The 13,723-nt window shown below is 41.7% G+C and overlaps 1 protein-coding gene across 1 annotated transcript in view; it reads right to left on the reverse strand.

The window, feature by feature from the left end:
• LOC108434113 (rho guanine nucleotide exchange factor 26) overlaps window positions 1–12,498 on the reverse strand; it is an 82,429-nt gene extending 69,931 nt beyond the window's left edge. The window contains exons 1-5 of the mRNA XM_017709025.2: window positions 12,258–12,498; window positions 9,004–9,750; window positions 8,037–8,477; window positions 6,019–6,073; window positions 2,422–2,567 (exon numbers count right to left, since the gene is read on the reverse strand). Of these exons, the coding sequence (XP_017564514.1) occupies window positions 2,422–2,567; window positions 6,019–6,073; window positions 8,037–8,477; window positions 9,004–9,693 (1,332 nt within the window). The 5' untranslated portion in view covers window positions 9,694–9,750; window positions 12,258–12,498. The remainder of the gene's footprint in view (window positions 1–2,421; window positions 2,568–6,018; window positions 6,074–8,036; window positions 8,478–9,003; window positions 9,751–12,257) is intronic.
• Window positions 12,499–13,723: the final 1,225 nt, after the last annotated feature.

Below are 13,723 nucleotides of genomic sequence, written 5' to 3' on the forward strand. Positions count from 1 at the left end.
TGTCTGTGTAATATATATATATATATATATATATATATATATATATATATATATATATATATATCCTATGGGGGCCCTGTTAATGAATAGGGTGAATTTGGGAATATATATATATATATATATATATATATATATATATATATATATATATATATATACATACATACATACATACGTGTGTGTGTGTGTGTGTGATTTTTGTGTGTGTGATTTTTGTGTGTGTGTGTGTGTGTATATATATATATATATATATATATAGTCCCCAATTCACCCTATTCATTAACAGGGCCCCCATAGGACCACAATTGAGCACCAACCAAAAATATGCTGCAGCCCACAGGATGACCAACACAAACTGTGCAGGAACAGATGAGCTACTGTACCTCACTTTACATCTACAAGGCGGACCAACAAGGAAGGTATGTCGAATAAAGTGGACAGCAAAATAAATAAGCGATGTATAATAATACAAAAACTATAACCTTTTATATATCATTAACTACAGTCTTATGGAAAAAGCACCACAGGTCAAATTACATATTTTACTAATTTTCTAAGTAAAAATAAGTGAACACCCTCTACTGGCAACAACTTAAAAATGGTATTATTCTGCAAATGTTAATGTGTTAGTCTGTTTCCATTTATTTGCTAAGATTAACACATTGGAAAAAAATAAAACATAAAATGTAATAATATAAAACAAAATATAAAATGTGCTGTAATTTCTGAATCTTCAACAATATGAAACATCGGGTTAAATTCAGCAAATACGCTGTAATTGTGCATTAAAATTTATAGAAGTGTGTCCTTCGTGGAGGACGTGTTAAATTATTTTTGCTTAGAAAATCAACAAAATTTTATTTGACCAGCGGCGCCCAAACTTTTGAACATGACTATATATAACTATATGGTAAGTGGACCTGACAAAACAGACAATGAGAGTCGACATTAGGTATGAGTATAATAAATACAGCAGTCAGTGACGTTTCAGTACTCTTCTCTTTTCCTACCTGCCGACAACACCACATCTCTCTCTCCCTCTCTCTCTCTCTTTCTCAGCCAGTGGCCGGCGTATGAGCTACTTCCAGAACATTCCTGCCTAAGCTGGCCTAGAACAGGACGCCAAAGTGGAAAATAGCATTAAAGTCTCCCGCCATTCCGTTCCATTCCAGGCCCAAACTCGATTACATAATTCCATAAACAGAAGTCAGTGCAGCAAAGCTCCAGCCAAACACATTCTCTCCATTCTTTTCCATGGGGAGAAATCTTCAGGAGTTTGCCAAGGAGCTGGCACTGTTCCCTGACATTTCCCAGGGGATGTGCTTATCTCTCGCTCTCTCTCGCTCTCTCTCGCTCTCCCTCGCTCTCCCTCGCTCTCCCTCGCTCTCCCTCGCTCTCCCTCGCTCTCCCTCGCTCGCTCTCTCTCGCTCTCTGTGTGTGTGTTAACTGACTTCAAGGAAAACTTAGTTAGGCCTATAATAAGCAGTGCTTGGACACAGTGTACTACACTAACATGGATCACCACAAAGTCTTTGCCACCACAATGGTCTCATCTACGCGTCTTAACTGGGCATTGTGGCGGCTAAGACACTGTGATAATCTGTGTTAGTGTAGTTCAGTGTGTTTGTACAGTAAAATGGATTTAATCTCTCTCTCTCGCAGGGTGGTTACAGCCGTGCGACCGGACAGGACCGCATTCCTCACAGCCCCAGCATTCCTCCACTTGCATGAGGGTAGGTGTGTGTGCCGTATTGTAAAAACATTAAACTGTGTGTGTGCTGTGGAAATGAAAATAAAAAGGCCTTTGAATTTTTATTTATTATTTAGTTTTTACGACTTATTATTCATTAAGTACTGCGAACGAACTACTCTGTATCTTATTCAGTTCTTAAAACCCAAAGCTGTTATTCAATCTTTAAGACTTATTCAGTAAATACTGCAAACGATTCAGTGTCTCTGAATTATTCATTAACTATTACAAATTATTCAGTATCTATGTAAGGTTCAGTATGTATTTATCATTCAGTATCTATGCATTATTCTGTATCTATGTATATGAGTATATATGTATTATTAAGCACCTACTATGAATCATTCAGTAACTACTATGAATCTGTCGGTAACTACTATGAATCTGTCGGTAACTACTATGAATCGGTCGGTAACTACTACGAATCGGTCGGTAACATCTACGAATTGCTCGGTAACATCTACGAATTGCTCGGTAACATCTACGAATTGCTCGGTAAATATTACAAATTGCTCGGTAACGTCTATGAATTGGTCAGTAATGTCTACAAACTGCTCTGTAATGTCTACTATTGGTCAGTAACATCTTCGTATTGTTCAGTAACTTCTATGAATTGGTCAGTAACTACAGTTTGTGGAAGTTTAGGTTGGTTTAAAGCAATCTCTTCTCACCACACTGAGCTGACTCCACGAGGTTCGGATGAGTTTGCTCTGGACCACAATGTTATCATCTGGCTTGGCTTCTCTGGACTCGGCATCCTCATCCGAGTCATTGTGCAGGGCCTTCTCCTGGTAGTTCTGATACAGAACCTCGTCCTCTGTAACAGGACACACAAAGATTAGCACTGAGATGTGAACTCACCAGCAGGCACTAGCAGAGATAAAGAGATGAGGATCACAGCATAAAGCAGATAAAACAAATAACAGAGCTTCTCCTTCTACCAGCACTGCTCTCACTGGAAAACGAAAGAGAAGATATATTTACTGATAGAACCTAAATGTCTCCCTTTGATCAGTCCGATCAGCGTTTGGTTTGTGTGCTTACAGTGTGACCAAAACACCACCACATTTGAGGCTTTTTGGCAAACATGACGCAATGACACTGAAAAGGCTGCTATACCTGGATAAGCTATAGTGTCTTGATGAGATAGAACTCATTTGCATGGTCACAGGCAATTGATTAAGCTCATATAACAACAATAAAGTGCAATCTAGATGTGAGAAACTAATAAGCGGCTCCTTTAATAAATACATTTAAAGTCCACCAGAACGTGTTGGTCCATTATTATTATCTATTAGTGAATCCACTGGCAATATAAAATGACTTATTGCTGTCCACTTTAAAATTCAATTGAGGGCTTTTGGCTGCTTGTTGGTTCATGGCCTTCTGCTCTTCAATGCAAAATGGAGGGCAAAGGCACCTCCACTAAGGCCAAACTGTATATCCTCCACAAAAAACCATCACAAGATAGAATACGTGCAACTTTTCAAGCAATAGTTATGTTCACAACTGAGCCCCTACTCCAAATTAGCCAAGACATCAATGGTGTCTGAAGATTTATGCAGTGAGTTTTTCCTTTCACTCCACTACATTTCAGAGTCTAATATCCGACTTTTTCCTCCTACATTCTGAGAAATCTGTCGTTCCTTTTGGTTTCTGTGTGTATAAAAACGTAACATGTCAAATCGAAAGAAGCGCAAAGCCAGAGCACCAATCAGGGCCCAGCGGTCACTTTGTTTAGAGCTGGTTTTGACCTGTTGGTCATACCGACCCAGTGCAGCACGCGGTTCAACGTCAGCGCAGCAGCGTAAAACTTTGGGAGAGTCTGTTCAACATAAATGATGAACTAACCTAACTTTGTGTAAATAGAGCTCAATATAGAAATATGTCCACATATGCAGTCGAGACTGACGCGGCTTTTTTCTGAATTTCTACAAACACCAGTTCATTTTATAGTAAATGAGTTTGGGCTGGTTTATGTTTATGAACAGACGCCTACAGATCAACATAGTAAAGGAGCTCATCTGTGATCCTGAGTTTAAAGCCAGTTTTTATTCAACTTAAACTTGGAACTAAGTTGTAAATAAATCTGAAACTGAAACTTTGCTTGTGTGTAAAAAGTGATTTCAGAGCCACTCGGTTCTCCCTGATGGAAACTGTTTACCTTCAGTGTTTTGTGCTTCTGATTATTTTAATAGACGTCAGCGTCACTAATTAATGACGTTCTATTAAAAGACTGGTTTACCAAGAGAGACGCTGGAGGACTTTCACCTGAAATGAGTTCATGAAGCCAGTCTGGTTATAAAAATGATAACAGGACATCAGAGCCAGAATTCCTCTTTTAGTACTTTTACTTTATACGTAAGTACATTTGAAGGGAAATACTTTAGTACTTTTACTCAAGTGGAGGTCTAAAGGGAGGAACTTCTACTTTTACTGGAGGAATATTTTACCATGAGTATCTCTACTTTAACTCAAGTACATGATTTATGTACTTCATCCACCGCTGTTGACTAACCGCTTAAAAAAAATTGAGGTTTCAGATACTGCTTAACATTTTTCTATCTATGCAACTAGACAAAAGTACAGTCAGAATTCAGTGACACATTATTTGGATGTTCCACTCTAGATGTTTTGTAAATGTTTAGTACATCTTTAAGTAACATTCAACTAAACAGCCAATACATGCAACTGATTGTGAAGCTGAGGATCACTTGGATGGGCCACTGTAGGCTTTTTGTAAATCTTCACTCAGCCTTTAAGTAATATTCAACTAAATATCTGTTAAATTCATCTGAACTTCAAGTTCAGTGTGAAAGAATTTATTAAATCTATCCCTAACCCTAAACCTAAACCTAACCTTAAGTTCAAGGCTACCCCTATACCTACTCCTAGCCCTAACCCTAACCATAACGTTGTTGATAATCAACTGAACAACACCAGAAAGTTTGTTAATGACTTAAGTATCTTTAGAGCATCTATAGAAGATCATCACAATAAAGTGTGACCCAGAAATCATTCATCAACACCCACACATCAATGTTTTCACACTTCAGCAGGGCATCAGCTTTTCCCCCGCTCACATATCTTTGTTATCACTTCCTTGAAATCTAAGCACTCGCTATCTGATCTTTGTATTTTAGATTTTTTTCATGTGCCCTTCAGCCCACAATCTCATCCGGGCAGGTTGGGCCAAAATCAAAGCAAAGGTTTTCAGGTTTTTAATCTGAACACAGAAGAGTTTAAGGTTTTTTCCTGCAACCCAATCATTAGTTAGTGATCAAACCCTTCTTGAGAACGTGTTAGAGCAGGAAAATAAACGTGCAATGCAGATAAAACTACAGGAAGAAGCTAGGAAACACAGCTTTTAGTGAACAGAAAGTTATGCTCCGTTCCAAGTAGGAAAAACCACATTTGAACCCTCATCCCACTTGTAATTGGAACGGGAGAGACAGGGTTTCCCAAGAGCTGCGACTTCTCAGTGTCACAGTTCCATCACTTCACTCCAGCACTGCTGGCGTCCGCATAGAACAAGACAGAATCGTGCGTTTAAAGCTTTTTGGGAAGCCTTTTGAGTTGATGTTTGTGTATGATATGCTATTTGGAATAACTGCAGGACATTCTGTACAAAATTTAAAATCAAGCTCTGCGCTATCATCTTATTATCTGTGCCATCTTAACAGTAAATTGCCTACAGCCCCTTTTAAAATAAATGAAGCACTAACAAAACAACTCCTTAACTCCAGCGTAAAAGCTTTTTAAGAGTGGTTTATACGCCTACAGCAGCCAAACAAGCGCCAGATTGCTGTGAGCGCTCATTTCTTTCCAACGTGAGGTGAGATGTAGGGCACTGGGTGGGCGATATGATATCGGTATCACGAAAAAGAAGGCCGATAAGCTTTTCTGAGCACCCTCAGTACTTCCTCAGCACTGGGTTTTGAGGTTTGCAAGAGGTTTCCAAGTTCATAGTGCTTATTATCTAAAACTGGATTATATTCTTACGTTGTTTATCCTTCTAAATGTGCCACTACTGGTCTGTTGTCCACTCCAGCTTATCAAACCACAGAAAAATTAAGCCTTGTGATGTGTATAGTGGAAAATGTCATGAAAATATTTTGGTCTTTTTTGCCATGTTGCCAAGCCTTATTAGAGACTGTATTCATAATGATGCTCACTCTGCCATCATGTAATAAGATGTGTGTGTTTCGATCTGGTTGGGAAGCACAAGCTGCTGCCTCAAGGTAGCTTGAGAAATGACCAGCCCTTACCTTCGCTGTCGAACGTCCTCTGAGACTGCAGCCCCTTCTTCTTCTTCTCTCCACTCTGCAGAAAACAGTGGAAGGCGATTAGCTTTCCCTGACCATATGAACTAAATCTGAAGAACATGTGACCTAAACATGGCAAACAAATTCTAGCAATGTTTACCAGTCAGCCTGACCTCATTTTCATGAAGCTAAGTGACCCCTAGTAGTTCCCTTGATTGTTGGCCTTGTTTGGTTTCAAAAACGGTTTCCAAAGGTAAATCAAAATCTGGGAGTAACAACAAAAGTGTGAAATGAAAGAATAAAATAATGCCTTTAAGCTTAGACTTTCAAATACCAAAAAGAAAAAGGATCTTGCTGCTTCCAGCTCAAATAATGGCTTGTGTTCACACCGGCCTGTCAAATTCTGAAAGACGGACATCAGTGGACATGGCGCATTTCCACTTGCTCACAACCTCTGACCTCACTGACCTCTAAGGCAAGCTTTCTGCCTTGCATGGAAGCGGCCGACAGGGCTAATTGGAGGACAGTGACCCTGGAGTGGTTAGAGCTCCTAAAAACAACGTCCTTCATCCGTCACGTTCCTGAGGAGAGGTTCTGCTCAGATGTTCTCATAAATAACCCACAAAGGAACTTCTCATAAATAATCCACAAAGGAAGAGACATACGGTGGGGTCCAAAAGATCATATTGAAAACGTGGGATATTATATATATATATATATATATATATATATATATATATATATATATATATATATATATATATATATATTTCATTTAAGGAACTAAACAATAGGCAATTTTAGAGTTTTGAACAATTTAAAACACAGAAACGTTGCGACAGGTTAAATAAAGAAACACTGAAGATGCTAGACTTTGCTATTTTTAAGGCCTTTGAATAAAAATTTCAGGTTTTTTTAAGTCCCGTTCCTTCTACTGCAGCCCTTGTACAGTCAACTCTCAGGTGGATTTGATCTACTGCACAGAGGCTTTTGCAGAGACTTGTAGAGTCAGTGCCAGCTGGTGTGCATGCCATCATTAAAGCAAAAAGGGGGAAATACCACCAAATACTAAGTAGTTTGGAAATTCCTTTAAATAATTCCATTCCTCTTTTTATCCAATGTGTAATACTGATAATATAATTGGCAATATAACATTTTGTATCAATTCAACTTTAATTTAAAATGCAAAACAGAAGCATTTTCACTCATGGCCTCAGACTTTTGGATTCCACTGAATGTCATCCATTTCCACAAACTTTCTGCTCTATTCTGTACTTGATATTTTAAACTCAGTTTACACCATAAACTGCCTGTGAAATATCACCAAAGACATAATTACCACTAAACTCCATTTTCACCAATCTGTGAAGCAGCACTTTCAGTGTAATTACAAAAACAACATGCAGGTTCACATTTAAATGGACGCCAACTCTCTCGCTTGTTTTCTGCAACGCAGAACGTGGGACACGCCTAATGCCCAAAAGGCACGATCAGTAAGCTCACTTGTAAACCACATATTACTGATTTGCTTCTGGCCATATGACTTGTTGTGGCACTGCTCCAGTATAACTGCTCACATATTATATTCACAAAAAGCAGTCTTTTCCTTTGACTTTCAATAAGTATCAAAGCGACAGCTTTAAAGGCGAATTTAAAATGCATACAATTTTCTCCACATCCTAAATACAACCAATAAAATATGTCTGGTGTCTAAAATCTAGCGTAGCTAAGAAATTTAAGCTTATGAATGCCAATTAGCCCCATGCAAACTATCCACCCATCAATCTAGACTTGCTTATGTGGTTTCTGGCACTGTGTGAAGAAAAGAATCCCTAAGCCTTGGTTTGTTTTTATTTCTGTCCACAACTCAACTCATGAGGTCATGAGCTTCCATTTCTTGTTTAGCCTTGTAGCTCCAATTCAAAAATGAGAAAAATTCCAACACCAAACATGTTTAGAGTGATTCGCTTTGAAGACGACCTTACTTTACACACTCCTGAACAAAATAAGGTTACACTCGCCTTGCTCTTTGCTGGCCGTGGGCTCCCTGGCCCTTCTTTGACCTCTGTTAATCCTTTGAAGACCGGCTGAGACAGCCGGTGATTCTTTAGATCAGCAGATGGGGAGTCCAAGTCTACGCCACTGACCACAGCCCGGCGGTATGATGTGGACCGCAGGCCTCTCCGTAGCAGCCCTGGGCTCTCCTCTGCATCCTCTTCATCTTCCCTGCTGGTGGAGAAGAAAGTGCCACTTTCCACCATGCTGCGGGCGCGGATGGCGCGTTTGGAGGGGTCCAGCAGCCCCCCAAGGCCCTGCCGCTCAGGGCCAGCCTGGGACGCCTTGCTAGGACGTGTTTCTGAGACCAGACTACGGGGAATGAGCTGCTGCGTGCCCATCTTCTGCGCCACCGGGCTATGCGTGCTGAGGACCACAGCGGGTGTAGGTGGCTTGCCTTCAGAGCCCTGGGTGATGGAAAGTCAACAATAATTATCAAAATCACCATGAATAACACGCATTTGTGGATTTTGTGATAACTGCTACACTTTCAACAGCTGCTAATTTAATATACTAGCAATAGCAATGCGAATCTTTCATTTACTAGCCAGGATGGGAGAACAAATCTAGCCATTCACTCGCTACAACACAAATCAGCAAGACAATAAGGAAAGTGAAAGAGCCTGTTTACGGAAAGCATCTCTCTTTGTCTTGTTGACTGTTTGTTTTTCACATGTATTTTTTTCTAGGAACTTGGAAACATATGCAACAGTTATCAATAAATGCAGATATTGAATTTCACTGCTGTCATAAGAAACCCTGGCATCTCTGAAAGGGTAGCTTTATAGGAAATGTAAGAAGTGTTTTTTTTTTTTTTAATCAACATCTGGAAATGCATCTGTTAAACTATATAAAAGTTGGAATTTTCAAATGTGCATAGAAAAAAAACATTTAATTAAAAGTTAATTCTACTTAGATTTAAAAAAATCCCACCTGGGAGGAGCCTGAGGACTGGCGCAAGAGCACCACACTGCCACTGTCAGAGGGCGAAGGGGTGCGCGGCGTGGCCGGTTCAGATGGGGTGCTGGGGGCAGAAGAGGAGGGAGAGGAGAGGGAGGGGATGCTGGAGGTGGAGCTGTGGGCCGAAGGCGTTCGGAGGGCAACTGGAGAACCGCGAAGCTCTGTAGCGGAGACCAGGCGGGGGCCATCCTGGGATGGATAGTTTGATTCCTGGGGGTTCCCTGGTGAGTCCCGAAACACAATCTGGTCCCTCTGAGTAGTGAGAGTGACCTGGCCGGACAGGCGCCTCAGTGGGTCACGGATACTCAAGCCATTTCCAACCTTTGAGCCGGTGGTCGGTGTTTTAGGCAGTCGATTGTCAGTCTCTTTACTGTCGTCTGAGCCGAATCTAACCAAAGAAAACCGTCCGTCGGTCAGACGGCCGATGCTGATGCTCCGAACTACTCGAGACTTGCGTGTGGCTGGTTTGTTCAGGACATGCTTATACACAGCAGTGCCTGCAGCTGGAGTGGAGAGCTTTTCGGTGGACCCTGCGGGGAAGTCTGTCATGAATCCATCAATCTGATAACTCAGGGGTCTTGGCTTGATGTGGCCATTCGAGCGCTTCTTCCACAACGGGGCGATGTTGCCGTTGGAGAGGTCCACTTCACTGCCCACGTCCATGGTAGAGGGAGGCTCACGCCAACTGGCAGGGGCGATGACGTCACAGCACAAGCTGACCTGATGGGTGTTTTACAAAAAAGATTTTTCAGTAACGTGGATGACTTAAGCATAAAATGACAAAGGTCCAATAAGAACGTTCCTGACCTCTTCAACTATCGGAGAGACTGGACATCAGGTTTCAATTGTCTCGTTAATTTATAAGTCCTGTTTATGACAACAATCATTGCTCATCACACTTACTTATTGTGTGTCAGCTCACTCACAGACATTTCACAAAGCAGCATTTCACAAAGGTGGATAATGTTTCTGACCCCTCCTACTATGGGACAGGCTGGAATTTAAACCAACTCTACCGCACCCAATCCAACTACGTAAAAGGGCCCATGTCCTACATGTTTCACGCATTTTCATTTTTCTCCCCAATTTTATTTTCCATGTATTCACAGTTCATTTTTGCACAACAACTTTTCTCTTTTTTAGCCTTTAAAATTGGACTGTCCGTTCTGGTTACTGTACCTTTAAGACTGATATGTACACACAGTCTCTATTCTGGCTGGCTGCTCTGTATTGCATCTTAGTCAAAGTCATCAAGGCTGAAACACTTCTTATAACTTCGTCGTGACTCTTGTAGGTTGAAAAGTCAAACACATATAAACATGTTGGTTTTTATGACATCACAAAAAAGCAGATTCAAAACAGGCTTATTTTAAAGAGCCTCTGAAAGGACAAGGTGCATTTTTAGGTAAAAATCTCCTGCACACCTGATACTACCAGGTATGCACCAGATACTACAAAAAACAATGCACCAGGTCCATATCTGGTGCTCACCAGATTTTTACCTTTAAAAAATCAAAATAAATACAGGTAAATTGCAAAAATGACCATTTTCAAAAATTTTAATAAAAGGAGAACATGATGTGCATTTTTATATCTGCATATATATTTGCACTGATACCTATGCGCATTTTACATCTTAAATATAGTGAGCGTTTAAATGCTATTTCAGTTATTTAAACTGCAGGCATCTACTTAGACACCCGTATAAACCTTTATTCTTGAACTTTGGCACTTTTTTTTTCAAACAAATAAGCATTATAATAATACACATTATTATAATGTTCTAACCGCAACTCACAAATTACACTTTTCCAACATTTGCGAAAGGGCTACCGATCTTGCTATCTCACCATCACTTGGAGTCTTCTTTATGGTGCAAAATGCTGGCCCTTTTTTTCATAAAAGCACATGGGGGCAGTCGTGGGCTGGAGGTTAGGGAACTGGCCCTGTGACCGGAAGGTCGCCTGTTCAATTCCCAGCGCTGACAGTCCATGACTGAGGTGTCCTTGAGCAAGACACCTAACCCCCAATTGCTCCCCGGGCGCTGTGGATAGGGCTGCCCACTGCCCCCTAGTGTGTGTGTGTGTGTATGTGATGTTTCACTTCACGGTTGGGTTAAATGCAGAGGTGGAATTTCCCCGTTTGTGGGATTAAAAAAGTATCACTTAACTTACCAAAATAAAAGCCTTGTGTTATTCGGGGGTAAGGACTTACAGACGAAAGCCTCTCAGCGAGTTTGGCACTTTTAAAGCCGCCTTATTTTGCAGCATGGTTTTTATTTGAAAGGTGTCAAACAGAAGATCAATCCAAACTATTTTACTTAGGACTTTATACAACCAAACGACCTGTTCTGATACAATTTCAATCAACATCTGTGGTTGGACGTCTGACATTCTTAGACTTTTGGAGGCAAAAAGAAACTCAAGTGAATATTATATACGTTTCTCACCAAAGACCTACTGTTCAACAAATTTATTAAATGATTTTTTGGGGACAGCAACAGCCCTGGACAGAAAAAAACTCACACCATGTCAATGATCTACACACCACGTCTTTTCAGGGTCTCCAAAGCTGTAACTCCCTAAGGGCCACAGAAATTCATTTTTCAGGCATACGGACCCCAATAAGAGGACTGAATCGAACAAACTGAAATGTCATGTATTTAATAAAGTACCTCTGGCAGCCTGAACTCAAAAATGCACGTAATGTCATGTCAGTGACGTACACAGCCTGCCTAGTTTCATTTCTGACAGGCCAAATTATGTTTTCATAGTTTTCATAGGAGGACAACTTTGGAAGCTGAAGTTTTGAGGAACTTCAAGAAGGTAGGTCTCCAAGACTACAGCAGGGTTAGTGACCACTGAGTCGGTGCACTAGAAGAGGTCGTTGACAGTCCTATTGGCCCAAATTACCCAACTTATTGATATAATACTGGCACAATTAGCAGCAGCAGCAGCAGCTGAACTTCTCCTACATTTTCCACAGTTACTTAGTAATATATGCAAATTTTACAACCTTTTAACCAAAAGTGACGGAGCTAAATGTGTTACAAAGCACCGGGGGAACAACTTGTGACAGAAAAGTGGCTTTTATCTGGCGTCGCTTTGCTCCCAGACGGTGGCTGCGCGTCTCCTGACGTGAACTCCTGGACGCGCTGCAGCTTTGAGCAGCCCACCGCGAAACCCGAGGCACAAGTTCGCGAGAACACGTGAAAAGCGCGGCCTCACCTTCTCGCGCACTCTTCCTCGGACGGTCCGCTCAGCTCATAGTCCGTCTGTCCAGGTTTCAGAGGCCGAGCTCGGTGACCGCGTCGCTGTCCGTGAAGCTGAAACTCCAACACAAAGTGTCCCGCGAGCGCGCCTCGCTCACCCTGCACCCGCGCGCTCTCCACTGCTCTGCTCGGCGAGCGCGCGAGTCCGCTGAAGCGCCGCGAGCGAGCGAAGTTGTGCGCGCGACTGCGAAACAATTTTTTTTTTCCTCCGCCACGGGCTCGTGACGTCACGCGCGCTCTTTCCAATACACCTTAAAGAAAAGTGCGAAAGAATAAAAGAAAAAAAAAACTGTTAATAAATAAATATATAATAATTACAACAGCGTCCACTGAACAAAGAGAATCGAGATCCGAGCGCGTGCTGGCCTTATAATTATTAATGTCCTTAATTATGAAGTTTACTCAAACAAACGTGAACTCTAAATGTATGCACTCGTATCCGTGCTGACAGTTTGAAGAGCACTGACTAGAGTAAAGGAGACAGGAAAGCTGTAGCATGAAATCTGTCCAACTTTGTGGAGGCAACTTGTTGAGAAAAAAAAAAAAAACAAAAAACTCCCTCCCTAAACTTGAGGGTGAAAGTGACTGTTTGGCGCCGCCTGGTGGCGAGGTACGGCACCTGCAGCTCTAAAATCATTCAGATTCAGATTCCTTTATTGATCCCAGGGGGAAATTGCAGGAACCATGCATTCCATGCTGGCCTATGCTGGTTAGGTGCTGGTTTAGGGGTCACCCATCGTGGTCTTTCTGGTTGACCAGCATACCAGCATCTAAAAGACAACATATGCTGGTTTTGGTGGTGATCAGCATGTTAATTTCCATTTTTGGTGACCAGCATACCAGCATGGGAGCTTGGGAGCTTAGTGGATGTGGCCATGCAAAATGGCTTTGGGTGACACCACAGGTCAGAAACGGACGATCATCGCTGCTGTTGTGGTCGCTCCAAGAGGAGGTTGGGCTTTGAGGTGTAATTAGTGGTAGTGCTTCCTCTCATCTAGCGCACTTGATTGAGCCCACTAACTAGTTGACAAGCTCCTCGAGGGCCGGGTCAGGTGTGTAGACTTGGGAAGACACTAGAGTGGGGTCACCAGGACTGGGATTAGGAACCCCTGCCTCATATCCCCTTATGGTGCTCATTAGCGCCCTCCATGAGCCCTTACTGCGTCCACCGGTGCAGTGGCCTCCTCCCCAAAACACTCATCCTGGTAGCTGATCACAGTAGTCGCTACACAGGGTCAGTCCATTTACATTTCTCCAGTTTCTCCCGTGGGTGGTATATTATCTGGATCGAGGATTGTGATTATTAGAGTAATTGAGACCAAATTAATAAAGAAATAAAAGCCTCTGGAATGTCAGAATGTGTGCAGTAATACTGAACAGTGAAATGTAAAAGTAACTGCACAATTTCACCACTGGGTGGTG

The sequence above is a fragment of the Pygocentrus nattereri genome, chromosome 7 (genome assembly GCF_015220715.1).
Source record: "Pygocentrus nattereri isolate fPygNat1 chromosome 7, fPygNat1.pri, whole genome shotgun sequence".
Taxonomy (NCBI): domain Eukaryota; kingdom Metazoa; phylum Chordata; class Actinopteri; order Characiformes; family Serrasalmidae; genus Pygocentrus; species Pygocentrus nattereri.